Raw genomic sequence first — 27,658 nt, 5'->3', positions numbered from 1 at the left:
GGACTGAGGTTTCCATATCCTTGCTGGCTATCATGCAGGCCACTCTCAGCTCCCCAGGTCTCCCACCTTCCTTGCAACATGACCCCATCCATCTCCAAAGCAGCAGTGGACAATCTCTCTTATGGTAATTCTTCCTTAAGCTTTGGATCTTTCTCCCAAAGAGCCCAGTTCCTTTTAAGGGCTCTCCTGATTAGGAGATTAGGTCAGGCTCACCCAGGATAATCTGTCTCTCTTTCTTAAAGTTGACTGATTTGGGACCTTAATTAGATCTACAAAACCTGAAGCCACTTATCAGCCCTCAGCTGCACCTTCTCTCCTTCAGGAGGCAAAGGCAGCATTTGCAGTTACTGACAGAAATCTCCAGATTTGCAGGCTGAGCTGTCTCTCAGCTGTGGGCAGAGTGCAGTGCTTGCACCCTGGCAAAAAGAGTTTTCCCGTCGCAGGGCCAGCCCCAGCCCTCCTTTCCTTGCTCAGAGACCAGACCTTGAGCCTGGTGCTGAGTACCGCACAACCCCTCCCTGGCTCACCATCCATGCCCTCAAACCATTGTGGACTGGCCGAGGGCCCACACCTGGCCCCACTAGGCCCCAGCCTCCTCCCCGGCCCCGCCTCGCCACGTGAACCCCAGGGCTGATAAATGGCTCCTGCTCACTGCATGCTTGGCCTGACGCTGCCCAGCTCAATTAGCGCTGGCCCTTCCTGCAAATTTCCAACTTACTTACCTGAGACAGTGAGCCCTCCACCCATGGAGGAGGAGAAGATGTACCTGGAGCTCTACCTGGACCGGTGGGCCGCCCAGGTGAGCCTGGAAGCCACCAGCACTGTCCCAGATTTTGTGCCCTCGTCCTGCCTTATGGCTGAGAGCAGGGTCCTGCGCACCAAGGACTCTGCCTTCATTTTCTCTTTTAAAAACTAGTGACCCTAGGAGGTGGGCTTAATTATCCCCCTCTTTTCGTGGAAAAAAATAGAAACTTTGAGAGATGAAATAACTTACCCAAGGTTGCCAGCAGCACTCGAACTTGGTCTAGCGTGAATCCAGGTTGGAGGCACCTGTGATCAGTTTGTGATTCTTAGGATTTTTTGTTTTTGTTTTTTAATTTATGAACTGTAGAAAAGAGTGGAAGGTATCTTCAAAAATAAAGGTAAGAGAGCAATTTATGAGAAGGGAGATTTTTAAAGAGACAATGATTAGCAATGAGGTAGAAATCCCACAGCCTTAACATCACAAAGGAGGCCAGGCAGGAAAGGTTCTGGGAAAGATGAGTTAATGGCTCTGCAAAGAAGTTTAACAAAAAGTTTCTTCAGATATAAATCCAAGGATGCAGGGAATACTTTGTAAGTATATTCTCTGAGGTGTATTTCTGCAAGTGAGCTGGAAAGGAGACTGTCAGGGTTCCACTGCCATAAAACATCCCCCTTTGATATCTTGTTGCCATTGCCTTAAATTTCCTTGTTGACGTTTAGTGCTTTGGGTGGAAGCTTTGTCCTCTGCTAAAGTGCCATCATGGGAAAAAGGAGAGACACCAATTATTGTAAATATTAGTGCTTTAATACAAATCGGCTGGCTGATGGGATCTTTTCCAGCTAGAACAAGAGGCCAGAGAAGCAATGGAGAGGAATCTGGGGCATTGTCCTCACCCCACTTTTCCTTAGGGCCCATCTGTGGGGTAGGGTGGAGGGAAAGAGAGAGTAATAACATAATTCAAAATGAAATAAGGTTAGGAGTTCCCTGATAGCCTAGTGGTTAAGGATTGAGTGTTGTCACTGCTGTGGTTTGGGTTCAATCACTGGCCCTGAAAGCACAGCCAAAGGAAAGAAGGAAGAGAGGAAGGAAAGAAAGAAGGAAAGAAAAGGAAAAAGGAGTTCCCTTTGTGGCGCAGTGGAAATGAACCTGATTAGGAACCATGAGGTTGTGGGTTCGATCCCTGGCCTCACTCAGTGGTTAAAGGTCTGGCATTGCCGTAAGCTGTGGTGTAGGTCACAGACATGGCTCTGATTTGGTGTTGCTGTGGCTGTGGCGTAGGCCAGCGGCAACACCTCTGATTAGACCCCTAGCCTGGGAACCTCCATATGCCGTGGGTGCTGCCCTAAAAAGACCAAAAAAAAACAAAAAACAAAAAGAGAAAGAAATAAGGTCAGAAATATATACCTTTTGTCTTTTTGGGGGGGCACCCTTGCAGCATTTGGAAGTTCCAAGGCTAGGGGTCAAACTGCAGCTGCAGCTGCCGGGCTACAGCACAGCCACAGCAACTCGGGATCCGAGCCTCGTCTTCAACCTACACCACAGCACGTGGCAGCACCGAATCCTTTAACCCACTGATTGATGCCATGGATCAAACCCACATCCTCATGGATATTAGGTTCTTAACTCACTGAGCCACAACGGAAACTCCAAGAAATCTTATTTCAAGAGAATAACTGAATTCTTCTAAGTGTTTTCTTATAATATTAGTCACCCCTGCCATCTGCTGGACTTAGAGTAACAGAACAATTCAATAGGATCCAGACAGATTAGTACCTGAGGTAGCTTTGTCATCAAGAAGATGCAGCACAGGCATTCCTGAATGCTCGGTTGTCAGAAGTAAGACCTTCTAAGGGATGAGGTTATCCTGCCAGCAGTGCTCAAAATCTAGAATCCAGACGGGCAACTTGGGCAAAGCGGGTAGTAATGTATTATATACCAGGGATTTTTTCCATAACGAAGGCCAGGAATTTTACATAGCTGCTTCCCTCAGTTGCATACCTCATTCCCTGGGTTGATGGTAATGAAAGAGGAGCAGCCTTCCTTGGACTGGAAATACAATACATTGATTTAAATGAGTCTTGCCATTTACACTTCAATAACTTTTTTCCTATTGTACATTAACATAAATGGAATGATTTCTTAGTTCTCTTTTGATTAGAAGGAATAAAGATGGGCCCTGATTAGCACTCAAGGTTCTCTACTCAGCTTCCTTCACTTCTTTTCTTCGTTATTCTTTTTAAAATGTGAATTTAAAACTCCCCCAGAATCTTTAAATCTGTACTCTTCAACATATATGCAGTTTAGACCGTGGTTGCCAAATTGCCTCAATTACAAAATTGGATTTAGAGTAGCAACTTACTACTAACCAAAGTAGAAAAAACTCTTTATGAAAAATGCTTCTGCATTTTCACCTAGGCTTTTCTGTTTTCATTAGGTGTGTTGTAACCCTATAGGAGAAGTTCAATGATGCTGTGTGGAAAGAGCAGGTCATGAATACAAGCTATCCCTTTGGTGTGACGTGATGTTCTGTTTGTTGTGTTTTGTCTGTTTTGGGAATGGCCTAGGATGACCTTGCCCCACCCAGATCACCCCTGCTCAGCCCAGTTGTGCCTTATGATGTGCACATACTTAATTCATCCAATCCAGAGACTGCGTTTAATTCACAGCTTGAAGAAGTCAAAGAAACATCTGGCCACTTCTCGTCTATGGATCTTAGCTTCCTACCAGATGAGCTTACCCAAGAAAATATAGACCAGACTGTCAGTAGAAGCCAGCCTGAAACTGAAGAAAATGGTAAAACTCTAAGTCAGCCAAGAAGGTTGCCATTACCCAGCCAACAGGATGCTAGCCTGGCCTTAAACAGTGGCAGTGGGTCAAATTCCCATTCACCTCTGCACCCTGGTGATGCTGAGTCAGTCCAGCTCTCTCCTGAGAAGCAACACTTCTTGCCTCTGACGTCATTAACTCCCATGACACCAATGATCCCAGTTTCAGAATGTTCTGGAATTGTACCTCAACTACAGTAAGTTGTTGTTGTGGTTTTCAATGGGTAACACTTCTGAGTACACATTTTATAGTCCTGAATGTGACAGTAATAGAGTAGGGAAGAGAACTTCAGATTTCATCATCCTTTGCTTGATCAGTTCTTAATGACTTTGGCTTTAGACAGTTTGGTTATCTGTAAAATGAAGCATTAACTCTTGTTCTTCTAAGAGAGAGTTAATTCTTGAAGGATTGTATTGTTTATACTAAAGCAATATAGTTGCTGAAAATCATGGTTGGTGTTGGAAAAACACAAATGATAAAAAAATAAAATTGAATTTGATTTGAGAGTTGATTGAATATTGTGTTTTCTATTTTGAGGCATTTTGAAAATGATCTAAAACCTTATTTTAGCTAGTCATGAACTTTTAGAAAAAGCTATTTTAGTACTTTAGGATTTTCATATTTTACTGGGGACCATATTACTATATATTTTACATTTGAAATAATTCTCCCCCTAGGAAGTCATCTAAACCAATGAAATGAGGAAGTTAACACATTTTAATTATTTTTTACTCTTTATATCTAGTATAACTTAGGTCCACTTATTTCTTTAGGAATATAGTTTCCACTGTAAACCTGGCCTGTAAATTGGATCTGAAGAAAATAGCTTTGCATGCAAAAAATGCAGAATATAACCCAAAGGTAAGTTTTCTCAGTAATTATTTCAACAATTAGCTTCTACCTCATTTTCTTTTTTTTTTCTTTCTATGGCCACACCTGCAGCATATGGAAGTTCCTGAGTCAGGGACTGCATCAGAGCTGTAGCTGTGGTCTATACCCCAGCCATGGCAATGCTGGATCCGAGCCACATCTGCAACCTACACCACAGCTTGCAGCAGTGCCCAATCCTCAGCCCACTGAGTGAGGATCAAACCCTCATCCTCACAGAGACAACATTGGGCCCCTAATCCGCTGAGCCACAATGGGAACTCCTTATTTTTCAAAAAGAAAATATTTGTTGGTTAACAGTTTTTGGCAACTCAAAGGTTAATTGCTTCATCCTTTGTTTCAAACTTATAAAAAATAATCTCATTTTCTGTGCTGAATTGAGTAATTATTGAGCAGTTCCTAAAAGTCAAGATCCTTCCCTTGTCATTTGGAAAAATCTTTCAGTATAACTATTTTCAGCCTGATTATGGAGGTGCTAACTTTCTTACAGTATCATCATATGTCTGGAAATTATTTTTTCTAATTGTTGTCCCATTAGCTGATGCTTGTCTATTTTTCCATTTATAGTTTCTCTTACCTGAGAAAGCTCAATTGTTTAAAGAGTAAAAGTCCAAACATCTACTTACTAGTATAAGATGCAGGGATTTTTTTCCCACCCAAAGTTTAAGAAAATCTATTATTTCTTGTGTCCTTTCCAAGGCCAGACATCCCATTTTCAATAGTCTGTTTACTTAGGAATTAGATTTGTTGATTCAATCAACATTTAACAATTTGTTGGGCTCTGTACTTAGGAGTACAAAGATGAGTGAGGCCCTGTCCCGACAGAAAAGTTCACTGTCTTGGGTGATGGAGGATTTAGGGAGTTGGATGAAAAAGGCCATTATTAGTAGGAACCCAGAGGACCTTGCCAGCCTCACTGTTTATGGATTGTATTTGTTTTTTCTTGCTGTGGTAGAGTTGTTGCTGAAATCTCAATTGAAATGTTACCTGAATGTTACGGAGTGCAACAGAACTTTCCTATTTTCATATCATGTAGCTGGCTATGATGAGGACAGAAACCCAGTGATGAGCTAGGACTTTTGTAGCTGCAGCTATGATTGACTGCACTATTGAGCAATCAGCATTTTAAGCATGGTTTATTCTCCACCATCCTCAGCTCTCCTCTCTTTTTAGTTTAGTGTATAGGATCTGTCCACAGTCAGACTTGACAGCCAGAAAAATTCTGGCTTGGCGCTTAAGCTGCCTTAAGAATTTAAATGAGAACCAAGTGAGAGTGCTACCTTTTTAGTAAATACCTGGGAAGCATTAAAAGAACTTGATCGGCTCTGTGTAGTGCTGACTCAGGGTTCTTTACTGTCCACACTTAAAATCTGAAGTTGCCAGTCTGGCCTTCAAGTAACCTATTGTCCTGTGGAGTGGCCCCGACCCATGGAACTTCAGCCTTGCGTGGTAACCACCCTAGTTTCCTTCTCAGCTTCACTGGGGAGAGAAGGGGAGGTGAGAGTCAATGTAGGCCAGCAGGAGGACACATCATTTAGAGACATGTCCGTGTGGCAGACCAGTCGTTATCCATCCTCCCGTGCATCAGCACCACCTAGAGGACTTGCGAATGCTGCCAGCCTAGGGCACATACTGAGAACTATGGCAGGCAAGAACTGGAAAAACACACTTTTTTGTCAGTCATCTTCAGAATGCCCATCAATATATGTATTATGTTTTATATTTTGGCTGGTTTTTAGTACATCTAGATTCTTAGCAATCCTGTAACATACTTCATATTCTTTTTTTCTCAAAGATTCTTTGAAGGAAAAATATATAAAAGCAAAAAGCATAGAGTCTGATTAGTCATGGTTTTATTTTACTTTTTTTTTCTTTTTTAGGGCCACACCCACAGCATGTGGAAGTTCCCAGGCTAGGGGGTCAAATCAGAACTATAGCTGCTGGCCTACGCCATAGCCACAGCAATGCAGGATCTGAGCCCAGTCTGTGACCTACACCACAGCTCATGGCAATGCCAGATTCTTAACCCACTGATCCAGGCCAGGGATTGAACCCGCATCCTCATGGATCCTAGTCGGGTTCATTAACCACTGATCCATGATGGGAACTCCTCTGTTTCTATTTTGTAGATTTTTCTGTGTCATTTTTTTTAGATTCGGCATATAAGTGATATTACATGGTATTTGTCTTTCTCTCCCTGACTTATTATGATAATGTCTAGGTCCATCCATAATGCAAATGGCATTATTTCATTCTTTTCTTATAGCTAAATAGTATTTCATTGTATACATGTACCACATCTTCTTTATCCATTCATCTGTTGATGGACATTTAGGTTGTTTCCATGTCTTGGCTATTATGAATAGTGCTGCCATGAACATATGAATGCATGTATCTTTTTGAATTATAGTTTTCTTCAGATATATGCCCAGGAGTGGGATTGCTGGATCACATGACAACTCCATTTTTAGCTTTTTAAGGAACCTCCATACTGTTTTCTATTGTGGCTGCAACAACTTATATTCCTACCGATAGTGTAGGAAGATTTCCTTTTTTCTACACCTTCTCCAGCATTTGTTATTTGTGGTGATTAGTTGTAGTTTTAAATCTCAACTTTACTGTTTCCTGCGTAATGTTGAAGCTAAACTACTTAGTTTCCCTGTGTACTAAATGAGAATTAAAATGGGCTCAACATAGGCCTGTCATGAGGATGAACATAATGAAATCTGTTAAGGTCGTAGCATTGGGTCTAACTCAAATTTTAGCTTTACATCTTTTATGATCTCTTTTTTATAAGAATATTTTAGAATTACAATCATTTCGTTAACCTTATATTTTACAGTTTTCCCATTAAATTTCAATTTATTCAACGCTGCTTTCATGTCCAGCTCAGCTGTTGGTTCAGAGTAGTATTAACTACTAGCAGAGGCTAATTGTCCTTTTGGCTTCTGTGTGCAGAGGCTTGCCGCTGTCATAATGAGGATCCGAGAGCCCAGGACAACAGCCCTCATATTTAGCTCTGGGAAAATGGTCTGCACAGGAGCCAAAAGGTAAGAGGAACCACCCTCCACCATGCCTGACAAATAATTCAGTGTATAAAACAAGAAAAGATAGCATTAATGTTCTAAATCACAGAGTACTGGCTCAGTAGTAACAAATCCAACTAGTATGCATGAGGACATGGGTTAGATCCCTGGCCTTGCTCATTGGGTTAAGGATCTGGCATTGCTGTGGCTGTGGCATAGCCTGGCAACTGCAGCTGAGATTTGGCCCCTAGCCTAGAAGGGAAATTAGACATTTCTTGACCGTTAGCTTGAGCATTCACTCAGGATCTTCAGCATCCATTAAAAGGCTCATCTTTCCTGGATCTCCGGCAGAGGTAGCCCTGTGCTGCTGTGCATCCTTTGGCCAGAAAATTGTGGGAAAGCTTCTCTTCCTTCTAAGCGTTAGAAGATGAGTAGTAAACTCCCCCCACCCCCGTAGGGTTGTACCAGTTTCTTCTTTCCCAAGAGATGTACCTGGTGTTCATTTAATTTTATCTAAAAGCACTTAAAACAAAGAAAAGACAAAAATCAACTTCTATGTGAAAGACAACAAATGAAAAAATATGTTTGAGTTCAACAATGTTTGGAGTTCCTGTTGTGGCTCAGTGGGTTAAGAACCTGACTAGAATCCACGAGGATGAGGGTTCAATCCCGGGCCTCGCTCAGTGGGTTAAGGACCTGGCATTGCTGTAAGTTGTGGCATAGGTGCTCAGATCTAGCATTGCTGTGGCTGTGGCAGAGCCTGCAGCGCAGCTTCAATTCAGCCCCTAGCCTGGGAACTTCCATATGCTTCATGTGAGGCCCTAAAAAGCCAAAAAACAAAACACAAAAACAGTGTTCATTGTACCATACTTTTTTCTAGGTGCTAGGGATGGGATACAAGTGAGAGAGGTAGGTCCTTGTCCTCAAAATTCACAGGTTCATAGGATACACTGAATGATAAACATGATACAAATGCTAAAACTAAAATCAGAGAAGTGTGTGAATACAGCCCACCTAGTATAGCCGTCATGGTGATTAAGAAGTCTTTAATTGTGTTTACCCCTCCCCAGTGAAGAGCAATCTCGACTTGCATCAAGAAAGTATGCTCGTGTGGTGCAGAAGCTGGGCTTTCCTGCCAGATTCCTCAATTTTAAAATTCAGAACATGGTTGGAAGCTGTGATGTGAGGTTCCCTATCAGGCTGGAAGGTTTGGTGCTAACCCATCCGGAGTTCAGTAGGTACGATCGTTGCATAACATAACTTTGAGGTTACCAAGATATTAAAGTCGTATTATGGGCTGCTTATATGAATGTAACTTTCAGAGCAAGTGTATTTTTTAAACCCACAATAAGTGAAAGGGTTAAGATGCTATAGTTATGTCCTCGTTGGTTACCACATTTGTCCATATCTTCTGAAATAGTGATTCTCAAAATTCAGTTGCATAGTAATCACCCAGACAGCTTATCAAACCACATTGCTACTGGGTTGAGGTCCCCAGAGATTCTGCTTGGCTTTGCAGTTCCAACAATCTCACAGGTGATGCTGGTGCTGCTGGCGAGAGGCCTACACGTTGAGACCCACTGATGTATGGATTTCTAAAATAGGCACACCTGGCTGGGGCAGGGGTGGCAATGGAGAGAAGATAAACAGGTCTGTTAGGGATTAGGTAAATAGGAAGGGCTGACAGCCAGTGAGGAGAGAAAGGGCTGGAGAGAGGATTAAAAAAAGAAAAACCATTGCACATGCTATGAAGGCAATCCTATCTAGTTGTTGTCCTGTTGAGTTTGTTCAAGGTTTTCTTTTTCTGTGTGTGTAGCTATAGCCCTCACCACAGTTTGTTTTGTCACAGATTCATATTCCTGGGGGAGTATCTCTAGCCTGCCTGGCTTCTTCTAACGTAACTTTTTTTTTTTGTCTTTTTTCTATTTCTTGGGCCGCGGCATATGGAGGTTCCCAGGCTAGGGGTCTAATCAGAGCTGTAGCCGCCGGCCTACGCCAGAGCCACAGCAACGCGGGATCTGAGCCGTGTCTGCAACCTACACCACAGCTCACGGCAACGCCGGATCGTTAACCCACTGAGCAAGGGCAGGGACCGAACCCACAACCTCATGGTTCCTAGTCGGATTCATTAACCACTGTGCCACGACGGGAACTCTGTGTAACTTATTTCAATAGCAAAGGCTTCTCCTCCTCTCAACCGCCTCAGCTCCTTTGGTGCTTCTCCCAGCCTGCCTCAGGCCCCCAGAGAGCAGTGACAGAAGTTGACCGACAAACACCAAATCCCACCACCCTTTGGGATACGCACTGAGGCCAGGGCACTTGAACTGGCTTAGAACCACAGATGCTCTTAAGGTCTCTTGACGGAGCTTGAACTGAAGTCCTTTCACTCTGCTTATCCTTCCCTTTACCTTTGAGCAATCATTCTGTTTAATACGGTGGGAAAGGATCAAATAGTTGTGCTTTTTCTAACATTTGTTAGCTTTCCTTTGAGACATGACCTGAACAGAAGTTAGAAATTGCTTTGTTTTTTCCCAACTTTCAAAAAGTATTGTTCATTCTGAGATTTCACTTTTATGATACTCTTTTGGCAATATTTATTCTCCCCTTGATTATATTTTCTTTTTTTCTCTGCATCATTTTTTTGCAGCATAGGCTTATTAAGTATATAAGGTACCCACTGAGTTCACTGGGAAGCCCAACAGGCAAGACATTGCCTCTTTATATGTTCTTTTCTTTCTTCAATCTTGGAATAACTCATAGATTCATAGTAAAACCCTCATTTTTAAGAGTCTTTCAACACATGCACCACCTTATATTTCAGATCTTCAACCTTGGACCTCTAGTCTCTCTTTCTCTGAACCAACTTTTTCTGAATGTGTGAAAGATGTCTGCCTCAATTCTAAGGTATCTGTCTATATTAGCTTAGCATTCCCCTTTCTGGACATTTAGAGCTCTTCCTCCCAAATTTCATTTCTTTTTCACCAAGATCGTCTTTGTAGGTCAGACTTAAGTCTGGAGTGGGGGTGTCCCTTGTCACTACTTCTACCTCTGAAGGATGAAATTGCCAATAGGGCATGATGAAAATTCATTGGATGCATTACTTTTAGTCACTTGAAGTAGTCCATCACTGTTCTTTCTTCCTCATGAGCCAGTTTTGTGATCTCATCCATCTTTTTAAAAAAATTTTGGCCAGGAAACTATCCCTTTCTAGTCTCATTCTTGCCTCCCCAAAGCTCTCCATTCTTAGGTTAGGGATTTCAACTCTAGTGTGTGTATTTATACTGGGGCATTAAGATACCTCTCTCTCAGCAGGTTTGTGTCTTTAAAATGAGGAGTCTTTTTAATTGCTTATAGCCCTGTGAGTAACCATGGAACATATCACTTATTATTATCAGGTCAAATTTGCTTTACGTTAAAACTTCAAGTTACTTTAACTCCCTTGATTCTACAAATATGTATATCAGCATTTGGTAATACGAGTATCTCTTGTTACTGGGCATCTGCTCCATCAATCTTTCTATGCCGCAATTGTTTTCAGTTTTCCCTGAGCATTTTCCTTTCTTCCCTTCAATTTTTAAACCAAAGATATCTTAAATATTTCTTAAATGAGTAAAATCTAGGTGGCTACTGTGTAGCAGATGCTGTGGTGGTAGAGACAATCGATACAGCCATGGTCCTTTCCCCATATGGAACCACTATCTACAAGGGAAAACAGAACTGAAGACATTAATGAAATATAACTATGAAGGAGAACACCTCTTGGAGTGTTAAGGTACCTTCAAGCAGGATACTTAACGTAATGGGCTGAGGGTGGGGGAAGGAATGGGAAGGAGATCAAGGAAAACGTCCTGAGGAAAGTGTCGTTTAAGCTGAGACTTGAACAATGAGTTGAAATTGAGTTGCCCAAGAGATTGGCAGCTGTTTGTTGTTCTCCATCTTCATGAAATGTTTTCTGTTTCTAACCAAAACCTTTTTTTTTCTCCTGTATCAACTTTGTTTTGAATTAAAGTAGAGAATAAATAAGATGAAGTAAATCTCTAATTGGTAGTTAGCATGCTGGTACATTAAAATCATGGTTCTCAAAGCCAAAAGCAGTTCACCATCATTTACATACCAAAGATTTTTTTTATAGTATGTATGTATTTTTTATTGAGGCATAGTTGATTTACAATATTATATTAGTTCCAGGTGTACAACATAGTGATTCAAAATTTTTATAGATTATAATCCATTTAATGTTATTATAAAATATTGGCTCTATTCCCTGTAGTGCACATTATATCCTTGTAGCTTATTTCTTTTATACATAGTAGTTTATACCTCTTAAGCCAGTACCTCTAGCCCCTCCCCGCCTCCCTCTCTCATTGGTAAGCTTTGTTTGTTTTCTCTACCTGTTTCGTTTTTGTTATACTCCCTAGTTTTATTTCTTAGATTCCACCTCTAAATGATATCACATAAATATAGTATTTGTCTTTCTCTGCCTGACTTATTTCACTTAGAATAGTACCCTCCAAATCCGTCAGTGTTGTTGCAAATGGCAAAATTTCATTATTTTTTATGGATGAGCATTATTCCATTTTGTGTGTGCATGTACACATGTCATACCCTCTGTATCCATTCATCTATTGGACACTTAGGTTGCTTCTGTATCTTGGCTATTGTAAATAATGTTGCTGTGAACTTTGGGGCACATCTTTTTGCATTAATGTTTTCATGTTCCTTGGATATATATCCAGAGGTAGAATTGCTGAATCATAAGGTAGTTCTGTTCTTAGGGGTTTTTTTTGCAAAACCTCCATACTGATTTCCATAGTGGCTGCACTAATTTGTATTCCCACAAGTAATGTACAGGGGTTTACTTTTCTCCACACCCTCACCAATGTTTGTTATTTGTAATCTTTTTGATGATAGCTTTTTTAGCAAGTGTGAGGTAATGTATCACTGTGGTTTTGATTTGCATTTCTCTGATGATTAATGATGTTGAGCATCTTTTCATGTGCCTTTTGGCCATCTGCATGTCTTCTCTGGAAAAATGTCTATGCTCATTTTTTAATTTGTTTTTTTTATGTTGTTTTATGAGCTATTTATATATTTTGGAAATTAACCCCTATTTGATCACATAATTTGCAAATATTTTCTTGCATTCAGTAGGTCATCTTTTTGTTTTGTCATTGGTTTCCTTTGCTGTGCAAAAGGTTTTAAGTTTAATTACTTATGATTTGTTTATTTTTGTTTTTGTTTCCTGTGTCTTAGCACAGATCCAAAAAAAATTGATAGAATTTATGTTAAAGAGTGTCCTGCTTATGTTTTCTTCTGGAGTTTTATAGTTTCTGGCCTTACCTTTGGGTCTCTAATCCATTCTGAGTTTATTTTTGTATGCAGTATTAGAGAATTTCTAGTTTCATTTTTAAACATGTAGGTTACCAGTTTTTCCAGCACTACTTATCAAAAAGATGGTCTTTTCCCTATTGTATATTCTTGCCTCCTTTGTTGTAGATTAATTGACCATAGGTGTTTGGGTTTATTTCCGGGCTCTCTATTCCATTCCATTGATCAGTATGTTTGTTTTTGTGCTGGTACCATAATGTTTTGATGACTGTAGCTTCATAGTATAATCTGAAACCAGGGAATGTGATACCTCCCACTCTGTTCTTCGTTCTCAAAATTGCTTTAGCTATGTGGGGTCTTTTGTATTTCCATATAAATTTTAGAATTACTTGTTCTAGTTTTGTGAAAAATGCCATTGGTATTTTGATAGGGATTGCATTGAATCTGTAGATTGCTTTCAGTAGTATGGTATTTTAACAATATTAATTCTTCCAATCCAAGAACACAGGATATCTTTCCATATCTTATGTCATCTTCAATTGCTTTCATCACTATCTTACAGTTTTGCAAGGATAGGCCTTTTACTTCCTTCATTAGATTTATTCCTAGGTATTTTATTCTTTCTAATGTGATTCTGAATAGGATTATTTACTTAATTTCTAATAGTTCATTGTTAGTATATAGAAATGCAACACATTTCTGTGTGTTAGACTCTTGTATCCTGCAACTTCATTGAATTCATTGATGAGCTCTAGTAGTTTGTGGTGCTGGCTTGAGTATTTTCTAAGTATGATATCATGTCATCTGCAAACAGTGACAGTTTAACTTCTTCCTTTCCAGTTTAGATTCTTTCTATTTCTTGTCTTATTTACTGTAGCTCATACTTCCAATACTATTGTGAATGAATGTGACAAGAGTGGGCATTCTTGTCTTATTCCTGATCTTAAAGGAAATGTTTCCAGCTTTTCATAATTGAATCTGATGTTAGGAATGGTCTTATCAAACATTGTTAACATTATGTTGAGGTACATGCCCTCTATACCTGCTTTGTGGAGAGTTTCTATCATAAATAGATGTTGAATTTTGTCAAAAGCATTTTCTGCATTATTGAGATAATCATGAATTTTATTCTTTGATTTGTTAATGTGGTGTATCACATTGACTGATTTGTAGACCTTGAACATATCCTTGCATCCCTGGAATAAATCCCACTTGTTCATGATGTATGATCATTTCAATGTATTGTTGAATTAGGTTTGTTAATGTTTTGTTGAATTTTTTTGCATCTGTATTCTTAAGTGATATTGGCCTGTGAATTTTTTTTGTGAGTGTGACATCTCTGTCTGGTTTTAGTGTCAGGGCGATGCTGGTCTTGTACAGTGAGTTTGGAAGGATTCCTTCCTCTGCAATTTTTTTTGGAATAGTTTGAGAAGGATATGTGTCAACTCTTCTCTAAATATTTGGTAGAATTCACCTGTGAAGCCATCTGGTCCTGGACTTCTGTTTGTTGGGAGTTTTTTGGTTTTTTTGTTTTTTTGTCTTTTGTCTTTTTGAGGGCCGCACCTGTGGCATATGGAGGTTCCCAGCCCAGGGGTCTAATCAGACCTGTAGCTGCCAGCTTATGCCACAGCCACACCAGATCCGAGGCGCATTTGCGACCTACAACACAGCTCACTGCAATGCTGGATCCTTAACCCACTGAGCGAGGCCAGGTATCAAACCCACAACCTCATGGTTTCTAGTCAGATTCATTTCTGCTGCATCACAATGGGAACTCCTGTTAGGAGTTTTTAAACAATTGATTGAATTTCATTACAAATAATGCATCTGTTCATGTTTTCTAGGTTCAGTCTGAAAGTTTGTACATTTCTAGGAATTTATCCATTTGTCTATTTCTTTTAGGTTGTCCATTTTATTGAGGTATAGTTATTCATAGTAGTCACTTATGATCCTTTGTATTTCTGTGATGTCAGTTGTAACTTCTTTTTATTTATGACTTTATTGATAGACGCTTTCCCTATTTTTTCCTTGATGAGTTTGACTAAAGGTTTATCAGTTGTGTTTATCTTTTCAAATATCTAGATCTTGGTTTCAATGATCTTTTCTATTTTTTTTTTAGTCTCTATTTCATTTATTTTTTTCCTCTAGTCTTATCATTTCCTTCTTTCTACTAATTTTGGATTTTGTTTGTTCTTCTTTAGTTCCTTTATGTGCAAGGTTAGGTTTTTTGAGATTTTTCTTGTTTTCTGAAGTAGGCTTGTATCATTGTAAACTTTGCTCTTAGAACTGCTTTTGCTGCATCCCATCAATTTTGGATCATTGTTTTATTTGTCTCCAGGTATTTTAACTGAAGTATAGTTGAATGTTGTGTTAGTTTCTGGTGTACACAATATATATATTTATACACACACACTCACATATACATGCACATACATATAAGAAATTTTTTTCAGGTATTTTTAAATTTCTTTGATTTCTTCAATGATTCATTGGTTATTTAATAGCATATTATTTAGCCTCCACTTGTTTGTGTGTTTGTAGATAATTTTTAGTCTCATGATGTTGTAGTTAGAAAAGATGTTCGGTATGATTTAAATTTTTAAAAATTTACCAAAGCTTGTTTGTGGACTAGCATGCGATCTATCTTGGAGAATGTTTCATGTCCATTTGAAAATAATGTGTATCTTGTTTTTGTATGGAATGTTCTAAATATATTTATTAAATCCATTTGATCTAATGTGTCATTTAAGGTCAGTGTTTCTATGTTGATTTTCTTTTCTTTTTTTTTTCTTTCTTTCTTTTTTTTTTTGTCTTTTTGCCTTTTCTAGGGCTGCTCCTGCGGCATATGGAGGTTCCCAGGCTAGGGGTCCAATCGGAGCTGTAGCTGCCGGCCTACACCACAGCCACAGCAATGTGGGGTCCAAGCCATGTCTGTGACCTACACCACAGCTCATGGCAACACCAGATCCCTAACCCACTGAGCAAGGCCAGGGACCAAGCCCGCAACCTCATGGTTCCTAGTCAGATTTGTTAACCACTGAGCCACAACAAGAACTCCTCTATGTTGATTTTCTGTCTTAATGATCTATCCATTGACATTAAGTGGGGTGTTAAAGATCTCCTACTATTATTGTGTTACTGTCAACTTCTCCCTTTATGTCTGTTAGTATTTGCTTTACATATTTAGGTGTGCCTGTGTTGGGTTCATATGTATTTACAATTGTTATATCTTCTTTTTGAATTGATCCTTTGATTATTAGGTAATGTCCTTCTTTGTCTCTTGTTTTAAAGTCTTTTTTTTTTTAAAGTATTTTTGTGTAATTTAAGGATTGCCATCCTACCTTTCTTTTGACTTCCATTTGCATGGAATATCTTTTTTCCATCTTCTCACTTTCAGTTCATGTGTGTCTTTAGATCTGAAGTAAGTCTCTTGTAGGCATCTTATACGCAAATCTTGTTTTTGTATCCATTTAGCCAGGCTGTGTCTTTTGATGGGCGCACTTTGTCCATTTACAACTTAAAGTAATTATTGATAAGTGTATTCTTATTGTCATGTTGTTAATTGCTTTGTGGTTGTTGTTGTAGGTTTTTTCTATTTGCTTCTTCTTTTGATCTCTTTGCTTGTGATTTGATAGCTGTCTGTAGTGTTAGGTTTGAATTCCTTTCTCTTTTTTGTGTGTATCTATTTTAGATGTTTAGTTTGTGGTTACCATGAATAAATAAATATAAAGATATATGTGTATGTGCGTGTATCTTTTTTAACTTATTTCTTAAGTTCAAGCCTGTTTTTTACTACCATCCTCCCATGATTACTCTTTTTGACATATTTTACATCTTTTTCTTTTGTATATTCCTTAACTACTTATTGTGGATACAGATTATTTTAGTGCTTCTGTTTTTTAACCTCCCTGCTAGCTTTGAACATGGTTGATTTACTACCTTTACTGTGTATTTGCCTTTGCCAATGAGCTTTTTACTTTCATAATTTGCATGTTTCCAGTTGTGGCCTTTACTTTGTTGCCTAGAATAGGTCCATAAAGCTGATTTGGTGGACCTGAACTCTTTTAGCTTTTGCTTGTCTATAAAACTTTTTTGCTCTGTTCATGAAATCTGAATGATGGTCTGCTTGGATAGAATGTTCTTGGTTGTAGGCTTTTCCTTTTCATCATGTTAAATGTATTGTGCTATTTCTTCCTGGCCTGCAGAGTTTCTGCTGAAAAATCGGCTGTGATAGCCTTATGGAACTTCCCTTGTATGTAACTTCTTGCTTTTCCTTTTCTGCTTTTACTATTCTTTCTTATCTTTAATTTTTGTCATTTTAATTATAGTGTGTCTTACTGTGGTCCTCTTTGGGTTGATTCTGTTTGGGACTCTTCATGCTTCCCAGATTTGTATGTCTGTTTCCTTTCCCAGGTTAGCAAAGTTCACAAATATTTACCTACCAAAGACTTTTATTTTCTCTTTTCCCTTTTAGTATCTTAAGATTTTGTCAGAAGATTAGATGGAAACATTTCTTCTGTGCCCCCCAAGTCTTCACTTTCTTGACTCCAACCTTGCAGTTCCCACAGAAGTTTTCCAGGGCTCCACATAGTATCATTGTCTCCTCAGTGTCCAGAAGTCCTGATGGGCTTTCCCAGGTAGACATGTCCACTCAACAACCTCCATATACTTCAGATGGGTAGCCTCTCTACTGTGATAAATCTTTCTGGTGCCAATAAGAGGTTTCACATCTGCCGTGCTATGGATCTTATTCATTGCAGAATAGAATGGAGTTTTTCTGTGTGATCTGAACTCACCCTTTTAAGTGCTAAAATTCATGTGCTTTATAATGTTCCATTTCTCAGATTTGGTTTTTTCCTTGTGTCTCCATTGTCTTGAGAATAGTTTTATTTATCAACTTCCTCTTAACTACTGACTTCTTTTTTGTAGGCTCCTCAAGCTTTTCTGGGAATCCCTCTTTTCTATGCTGGTGCAGAGAAGCAGTTCTTAGCCCAATCATCCTTTGTTCCTCAGAGAAATCAGCTTACATTTAGTAGTAAATATGAGTGAGTTACTATTTATAGGAACAAGTCTTGAATTTTTAAAAGTTGGGATGGTTTAGTTTTCTTTATACAGCACCTATCCAAAAAAAATTAATAGTGGTCTAGAACATTTTTTAGGTTTTATCTGCTAAAAATTTTTGTATTTTATAAATATATGAAAAATGTTCTCATTATTGAACAACTTTGAATATTTAGAAAATGTGTTTATGTATTTTTACTGATAGACTTTTTTTGAAAGATGGAGAACATTTAACTAATAAGATCTTTATGCAATCTGATGCCCTAAATTACCTTAATTTCTAATAGTTTAGGATTACTGGCACATGAAAAATACAATGACAAAAAGCAAATTGTGTTCTTGATTGCCACAGAAATTACCTAGGACACTCAAGACTTCTTTTATCAAGTTAACCAGAAAATTTTTGGTAAAATAGCTTTTTAAAACTGCTTTTGTGTTCTGGATCTGAAATGTCATGAGGAAATAATTGCGTAGTGCTATTTTTCACTTTTTCCTTTATATATTAACAGTTATGAACCTGAACTGTTTCCTGGCCTTATTTACAGAATGGTGAAACCACAAATTGTGTTACTTATCTTTGTATCTGGAAAAGTTGTGTTGACAGGTAAGTTCTAAGATTCTGACTTTCATAAAATTCAGTAGCTTTGCATGTGCTTTGCTTTACCTTTTAAATAGCTTTGGTCACCACTATGAGACAGTTCTTGCTATTATAGAATTACCTGGGGGGGGGGAGAAAAATAGAACTATAACATCACCTATGGGTCTTAGTAGTCAATATAGCTTTTTTCTCATGTTTTCATGTCATTTGATATGTATATTCATCTTTACATCCTGCCTTTTTAATAACCATTATAACATATGTAGCTTAACTCATTTTTTATAATGATTTTTATTTTTTCATTATAGCTGGTTTACAGTATTTTGTCAATTTTCTATGTAGAGCAAGGCGACCCAGTTACACATATTATGTATACATTCTTTTTTCTCACATTATCATGTACCATCATAAGTGACTAGATATAGTTCCCAGTGCTATACAACAGGATCTCATTGCTTATCTTAACTCATTGTTAAAAACTTTTAATGAAGGCTGTTAATTGTTGAACAGTGTTCTGTTCAAAGTTTTTCTGCAAAGGGTCAAATACTAAAATCACTCTTAGCTCTATACAAAAACAGGCTATACAAAAACAGGCAGCAGACTAGATTTATTCAGCAGAGTTAAGTTTTCCAACCTCTCTTCTAACTTGCTATGCATCAACTTTCTTCTCCCATTGTCAGATGTTTATATATTCTGTATGTTCTTTCTCTGTCTGCTGGTTATAAAAGGTGCAAACATGTGGCTATTTTTATGTGTGTAGAATCATTTTTTAGTGGAAATGCTCAGAAATGGGACTGTTTTCTAAGAACAGGACCATTTTTAAGGTTCTTAATACAAATTACTAAATTTTTTATAAAGGGTTGTATAATACAGTTCTCCTGTATCATAATTTCTACCAGCAATGTACCTAAGTATCTTTAACAACCCAAAGCAGCATTCAAAACAAAACTGTACAAAAGAAAATTTTTACCTATATAAATTAAAATGACCTCACTGCTTTAAATGGTAATCATAAATAGAAATTGACCACTTTTCAACACATCCAGTAAATAGCATTTTATCTTTCATAAGTAGTATGTACATAATTTACTCCTTTTGTCTACTGTTTTTATTGATGTTTTTATCCCTAAGGATTTGTACGAGTTCACCATGATATTGAAAATTAATGTTTTATTTGTGATTTTTTTCTAGTTGACTTAATTTTGCATAAATGCTTTTAAAATTCTTGAAGTAGATGATTGAGACTCTTTCATAACATTCTGCTAAAGTTTGCTCTTTTTGCCTTATTTTACACATATTACTCTCCTGTACCAGGATGAATATCAAGTTTATATGGCATGATCCAGATTAATTTTACCTACCCCCAAATAGCCAGCCATATTAAAACTACACAGTCTTCTTATTAATTTGTGATGACTCTTTTTGACCTTTATTTTTACATACGAATCTGTTCAGCAATTCGGCCTTTGCTCCAGAATTATACTATGATATCCTATTGTATTAAATATGCTTTAGTTCTAGTGGTCCCTATATCTGATAGGGTCTGTTTCTTCTCATTTCTTCTCTTTTTATTAGCTTCTCTCAAATGTTTATTCTTCCAAATAAACTTAAAAGTTTTTATAGCATCTTGCCCAATTTAGAACAATTGAGATTTCTGCATTAGCTGAATTAATTTGAGAAACATTTACAAAGTTATCACTCAGCATCCAAAAACATGGAGGGCCTGTTATTAAATCTTTTTTTAGAATGCTAAATTGTAGAGTTTATTTTTGTCTAATGTGTCTTCAAACTGGGAAAAGCCCACTTGGAATTTAAGAATCTTTTGAATACAACAAAGTTACAATTCCTCAGATGCCACCAATTTAGTGTCTGGAATAATTAAGACCTCCTAGTGACTGACATAAAGTTTACCTCTATCTGCCCTAAAGGAAGGTGAGGAAGCCTGCCAAGTAAATTGAATGGAGGCCATATGTGCCCTACTTAAGGGAACAAACTTTTCAAGACCTTTAGAAGGATGCTTTCATCTGTGTGCTATGTGTCATTGTGAATCTGTTTTATTAAAAATGCAATTTGCCAGAGTTCCCATTGTGGTGCAACAGGACCAGTGGTGTCTCTGCAGTGGTATGGACACAGGTTCAGTCCCTGGCCCAGCACAGTGGGTTAAGGATCTGGCGTTGCTGTAGCTGTGGTGTAGGTTGCAACTCTGGCTTGGATTAGATACCTGGCCCAGGAACTTCCATATGCCCCATGATGGCCAAAAAAGGAAGAAAAAAGTGCAAAATTGCCAAGTACAGGCTAAGTTCCTATTATAGGTACATAAGAATAAGTTTCTCTAAATATCCTTAATTCAGACCACCTTTCCTACTAAAAGGAAAAAACGAATTTTTCATGTGCACATTTGCTAGAAGTTTCAAATCACAAAAGTAAATGGTTGTCAACATACAGTACTGAAGACCATACAATACACTTAAAATTTACTAATGTGTTCAGCCCAGAGAACAGGCCAAAGCTGTTTTTTTATCCTTGCAAGACAGATCATCATTTTTGTGGAGGGGGAATGAGGTATATTAACTGAAATTCAAATTTCTGCTTATATGTATTGTGAAGTATAATCCAATCAATGCTTTACTGCTGAAATATGAGTAATTACCCTCTATTGAGATTTTTCCCTGTTTATGCCATAGTGTCTTAAAGTACTTTATCTGAAACCACATGGTTTAGGTAACTTTTGCTCCAAACTGCAGACAAATGCTCCTCATTCTTTAACCTTAGTTACCTAGACTCTTTTCACCTGCTAAGGGATTAAAAACTCAAGGACCCAATTTTGGGTGTTAACCTGGAAGAGGGACCAAGGAGGCCTCCTTTCAGCCTTGTCTCTAGAACCTCAGTGGGGGTTGGTTGTGGAGCACCCAGTGGAGTTCTAGAGGCTCCCATGGTCTAGTCCAATGTGGCAAGACTCTGCAAAGCTACTTATTTTATTTTACTATTTATTTTATGGGCCTCACCTGTGGCATATGGAAACTCCCAGGCCAGGAATTGAATTGGAACTACAGCTGCCAGCCTACACCACAGCCACAGCAACGTGGGATCCAAGCCACATCTGTGACCTACACCGAAGATTGCAGCAACAGATCCTTAACCCACTGAGTGAGGCCAGGGATCGAACCTGCATCCTCATGGATACTAGCTGGGTTCTTAATCCGCTGAGCCAAAATGGGAACTCCTGCAGAGCTGTTTTAAAAGCCAAGTCCCAACAAATGTGAATAACTTTTGCCTAGAAAATGTTAGAGTATTGAAATTACAAATGCACTTTGAACTTCACTGAATTAAATAATGGATCTCAGTTCTTCCTTGGGTACAGACTGTCAAACACCAATGCACATAGTACAGATGAGTGGTAATTTGAAATTTTTGTATCACATGCCATTTGCAGGGGCTTTGAAAATAATTTATCCGTGTAAAATTGTCTTACTCCTCAAGGCATTCAAGCTGTAGCCCCCATGTCCAAGGCAACATCTGAATGAATGAATAGTTACTTGCGCTGAGGACAAAGAGGTCCTCCTATCCCACTTGTCAAGTTCCTGGACAACTAACAGCAAACGGACCTTGGTCAAGCTTAACACTGCTTTCCCAGATCCGTGCTTCTTTTCAATGGTTGATGTGACATTTAGGACCCATGCTTTTTCTTAAATCATAGTAAAATGAATTGTATAGCTAGGATCTGTTGGAACAATGTACAATGAATAGCAAATATGTCAACTTTCACTTCTAAGATGAGATGTAATAGTTACCATATGTTGGGCAGTCATGTGCCAGGCCTTGTGATAAGTGAGTGCTTTTGTGTGGGTTCTAGTTAGCTCTGTGTGGCTGTACTTAATAGCTGTCTCATCACCTGTAAAATGAGGACAATGGAGAGGTTAGGCATCCTTAAAAATGTCAAACAGTTGTACATGCTACAATATGTGGGAACTTAAGCAGCCTGGCTTTAGAGCCCACCATCTTCACGTGTTAACCCTGTCCTCCAGCTCCTTAGAGGTCTATGCAAACAGTTCATGCAGTCCTATACTAACCCTATGAAAAGGCTATTGTCCTTTATAGATAAGGAAACAGAAACTTCAGAAGTTAAACAGTCATTCCTGGTAATCCACCACTAATAGCAGCTTGATATGTACTGTAAAATGTATACCTTGAGGGGTTTGATGCTGGGTTGTCCCCCTCTCCCAATTTGTAAGATTTTCATTTATGTGCACACACATATGGTATCACTTAGGAAAATAAGATATGTGGTTGTGGCTTGGTGTAAGAATAGAATTAGAAAATCCAAGTAGGATTGGAAATTGATATATGGGCTGGCTAAGGGGTAGGGATGAGCTTATGAACCTTATCGACAGGTGATAGATGTTTAATAAATGTTGGGTACCTACCTACCAGGTACATGTATTGTTTTAGGTGCTAAGAGGTTAGCAAATAGAACACACTCCTCATCTGGCAAAAACCCAGCCCTGGTAAAGGAGACAAATTACATGATACTGGCTCTCAGAGAACCAAATGATAAGCCGTATGTACTTGGACCAGCCATCCCAACATCCGTAATCCTGAAGTACGTTCTTTTAGGACAGTAAAAATGGGTTATATCTTGTTAAGCGTTATGGTTTGTAAAGGACTTTTTTGCAACCATTTGTTCATGCATTCCTATACTAACCCTATGAAAAGGCTATTGTCCTTTATAGATAAGGAAACAGAAACTTCAGAAGTTAAACAATCTTCATGTGGTTTAATGGTGTGGGGTGAATGTGTGTGTGTGTTTGGTATATCTACCATACTTCACTGTTTCCCAGTTAAGGAGTTTGTTCTATTCAAATGTTTCCAAAAGCTGAAAAAGTCCATCAAACCAGAGGCAGAGAGTCTTGTTCTGCTTCTCTACTCACTGTTTAGTTTCTATAAAACCAATCCCTTCCTCTCTTCCTCCTTTCCTCCCACCCTCCCTCCCTCCATGCCTACAGCATGCCACATTACCTGAGCTGCAGTGGTAACAATGCCAAGTCCTTAACTGTTAGGCCACCAGGGAACTCCAAAACCAGTATCTTTAGAAACTAAAATTTTAGTGCTAAAAACTAAAGGGATGTTTCCTATCCCAAAGGTACAGAGCTTCTGTTACCCTCCTCCCTACCCGTCATCTTCGAGGGTAGAGACTCAGAAAGTAAACTCTTAAGCAATGAATAAGTAACTTTTTGCCCTTATCTACCCCCCCCCATTTTAAGCTTACAAGTACTTTTTTTTGATTTCTTAAAAAAAATTTTAGGAGTTCCCATTGTGGCTCAGCAGGTTAGGAGCCCAACGTTGTCTCTGAGGATGAGGAGTCCATCCCTGGCCTTGCCCAGTGGGTTAAGGATCTGGAGTTGGAGCAAGATATGTTACAGATGCAGCTCAGATCTGGTGTTGCTGTGGCCGGCAGCTGTATCTCTGATTCAACCCCTAGCCTGGGAACTTAAATAGACTGCAGGTGTGGCCCTAAAAAGAAGAAAAAGTTTTTTTTTTTTTAATTTATTGAGGTGAAATTCACACAGCATAAATTTAACCATTTTTGTTCATTCACAATGTTGTGGAACTACCACCTCTGTCTAGTGCCAAAACATTTCCACTACTCCAAAATAAAGTCCCATATCATTAGGCACTTTTTCCCCATTCCTTCCTCCCCCAGCTCCTGGCAAACACCAGTCTTCATTCTGTCTGTGTGAATTTACCTATTCTGGAGATTTCAGGTAAATGGAATCATACAATAGGTGATCTTTCATGTCTGGCTGCTTTCATTTAGTCTAATGTTTTTGAGGTACATCTACACTGTAGTGTGTATCAGTGCTTCACTCCTTTTTATGGCAGAATAATATTCCATTGTATATATATATATATATGATATTCATCACAGTTTGCTTATACATTCATCTTTTAGTAGACACAGGGTTGTTTCCACTTTGAGGCTACTATGAATAGTACTACCATGAATATGTGTCTACATGTGTTACTGGTTTAAAGATTTTTTTTCAATTTGGGGGGTATATACCCAGATACCCAGGAGTGAAACTGTTGGGTCACATGGTAATTCTTACTTTAACATTTTTGAAGAACCACCAACCCGTTTTCCAGGGTAGCTGAATGATTTTATGTTCCCACCAGCAATGTATGAGAGTTCGATTTCTCAGGCTCTTTGTGAACACTTGCTATTTTCCATTTTTAAAATTATTATTGTTCGTCCTGGATTCTGAATCCTGATTTCTACTTGCTTCTCAAATCTGGTGATACTCCTTTGGGTGATTAGTCCTTTGGTACTAATTCCCTCTCACTAGTCCCGTCATTAAACCAGACAACCACTTCTCACAGGTCGTTCCTGCTCTCTTACAGAGCCTTCCTCCTCTCGACGTTTATAGCTTAAACTATTTTTAAGAATTTATGAGCTTAAACTATTTTTCATTTTTCTCCATGATAAAAGTTTTTAAATGCTTTTCATTAATTTCCTTGCCTTCTGCACAGTACTATTAGATAATAGTTTCCTGATTAGCTGACAGTTCCATGTAAACACAAGTACTACCAGGAATTAACTCTTAGTATAATGTACCTGAATAGTTTTGAAAGTGGAAGGTAGTTAGTGGCGGGTTGGCAGTGGTGAGATAGGAGTAGAACAGACTGATAATCTCTTTCAAGGGTAGGGACTGTATCTAATTCATGTTTTTAATCCATTTTAATACCTACAGCAGTTACAATTAAAGATCCCTTGATTGTAAGATTTCAAGATTTCCCCAATTTTCTAATAGTCCCTTTCCATACACTAAAATTTAAAACTTTAGAATAGTTCCAGTTTGTCTCACTCTGTTGGTCAAAACCGGGGAATCAGAATGTCTACTAGAGGTGAGCAGATCAAAGGATGTCCCTTTTGCTGGTAGCTAAGGGCCCACAGATGCTGATGAAGGTCATGTTCTGTGGTCACATCCATGACACCCTGAGAAACAAGATTCCATATTTCATACTATTCCCTATGAAGCCAAAGAGGTACTGATGTGTCTACATAGCAGAAGTATTATAAAACTCTGCTCTAGGTATGTGTGTAGGGAAATGTGGCTCTAGTCACCAAATTCTTTTGTCTTTACCAGGAATAAATGTCATTTCTCAGGGATACCTAAAGAGATGTCATTGAATTAAAAGTAATTGGGGTTGACAATGAAATTTTAGCCTTAAAAAATTTCTACTATTGTTTTAATATTAAAGATTATGTAAACATGGATTTCTTTATAGGTGCCAAAGAACGTTCTGAGATCTATGAAGCATTTGAAAACATCTATCCTATTCTAAAGGACTTCAAAAAAGCCTGAATACAGTATTCAGTATCTTACAGTATATTAGTTTGAATGTATACATAAGCCCAGCACAGAAATGGCTGGATTGTTACTGTTCCATGAACATTTTGACTTTATTTTTTTTTTAATTTTTTAATTTTTTTGCTTTTTAGGGCCACACCTGAGGCACATGGAGGTCTCCAGGCTAGGGGTCTAATTGGAGCTACAGCTGCAGGCCACAGCCAGAGCAGCATCAGATCCAAGCCACATCTGGAACCTACACCACAGCCAGAGCAGCATCAGATCCAAGCCACATCTGGATCCTTAACCCACTGGGCGAGGCCAGGAAGTGAACCCTTGACTTCATGGTTCCTAGTCAGATTCATTTCCGCTGTGCCACGACAGGAACTCCTTGACTTTAGTTATTAAACTGTGATTCTATACGTGTATTCATGCTTAAGAAGTGAAGAAAATTTTTTTTCAAAATAACTGTTATTTTTTAAATGAAAAAAAAACATTTCAGAATTTGAAAGGTTTAGGGCCTTGCTAGAGTGATATTGTAACATTAAAATTTACTCTTGTTAAAGATGTAGTCCATTAACATGTGTTCTCTGAAAATACATAGCAATATGTAGAAATTTCATATAGCTGCATAAAGTAGGATAGAAATTGTCTATTTTTTGCTTTTTAAAATATCAAGTAGATGATCCTGGCCATTAGGTACAGGCTTGTGAAGGATCTTGTCAGAGTACAAATGAAACATGAAGGTCTGAAAACAAGATAAACATTCTTTTCTTTGAAATGGTCCGAGAAAATTATTATCTCTTCCTTAAAAATAAATCTTAGCGCTTACACTAAACCTGAATGGTTCCTGAAAGTTTATTTTGAAAAGTGTTTGGGGATTTTGTGCTTTTTTCACACTTTTATAATCCTATGTAATTATATTAAAATAGATTAAGAGCCTGGAACAGAGTTTACAGACTCAAGGCCTAATTAGGTTGTGGAATTATCCCCATTTGATGGAGATGTGGAGATTAACAAGGAGGGTTGGGCTAACAGGAGTCATGGACCTTGATTCCAAGTGGTCAGTGAATATGTCTTTCATTAAGATGAGGAAACATAGGCAGGGAGGGAAAGGTTGGTTTTCAGTTCAGTTTCCAAATTACTGAGTTTGTGGTGTTCACTGTACGCTACTTTAGACCTAGTGTAAGCAGTTATGAATTTTGGGGTATGGAAGGGCAGGGGAGAGAAACCCTAGCTGGAGAGAAAATTTAGGGCAGTCATTAATTTACAGCCTGCCAAAATAATCTTTGAGACTCACTGGTGTAGATCATTTGACCTAGGAGCCCAATATTTTTCCTTCTGTAGTTTATAGACGTATTGAAACACTAATTACTCTGATAAAAATCCTCCGACCCCACCCTATTTATCCCCACAGAAAGAAACTTGGAAAAATGTAACTATGTTCAATTCTACCTAGTTCAAATTTTTTCTCAGAGCACGGCCCAGAGTAGGGGCAGAATGCTGCACCTTAATTTAAAATTTGTTTTTCAGAAAGATACATCTTTGATTTCCACATTCAGTACAGTTTCCACTGGTTAGCTATTATCAGTAGAGTACTTAGCAGACTCCTACCAAACAGATTTACTTATGACTCCTCACGGTGTTACGGTGGGTACTGTAATTCTCTACCTTTAAATGACGTAAGAAGACAGGCACAGTGAGGTGAGTAATTTGCCCCAAATTACATAGCTATTAGGGAGATGGGTGAGGCAAAATTCAGTCTAGCTCCAAGACCCAGTTCCCTACCCAACTCCGCTGTACTTTTAGCCAAATTTAAAAACATCCACAGAGAATT

At 38.5% G+C, this 27,658-nt stretch overlaps 1 protein-coding gene across 1 annotated transcript; it reads left to right on the top strand.

The window, feature by feature from the left end:
* Positions 1-687: 687 nt before the first annotated feature.
* TBPL2 (TATA-box binding protein like 2) lies at positions 688-25,956 on the top strand. The gene is made up of 7 exons (XM_047769504.1): positions 688-799; positions 3,310-3,767; positions 4,345-4,432; positions 7,418-7,509; positions 8,556-8,723; positions 18,384-18,478; positions 25,760-25,956. The coding sequence occupies exons 1-7, from the start codon at positions 746-748 to the stop codon at positions 25,834-25,836; spliced, it is 1,032 nt and encodes a 343-aa protein (XP_047625460.1). The 5' UTR covers positions 688-745; the 3' UTR covers positions 25,837-25,956.
* The last annotated feature ends 1,702 nt before the right edge of the window (positions 25,957-27,658 follow it).

This window comes from Phacochoerus africanus, chromosome 2, assembly GCF_016906955.1.
Source record: "Phacochoerus africanus isolate WHEZ1 chromosome 2, ROS_Pafr_v1, whole genome shotgun sequence".
Classification (NCBI taxonomy): domain Eukaryota; kingdom Metazoa; phylum Chordata; class Mammalia; order Artiodactyla; family Suidae; genus Phacochoerus; species Phacochoerus africanus.
This window is presented reverse-complemented; position numbering and strand designations above follow the sequence as displayed.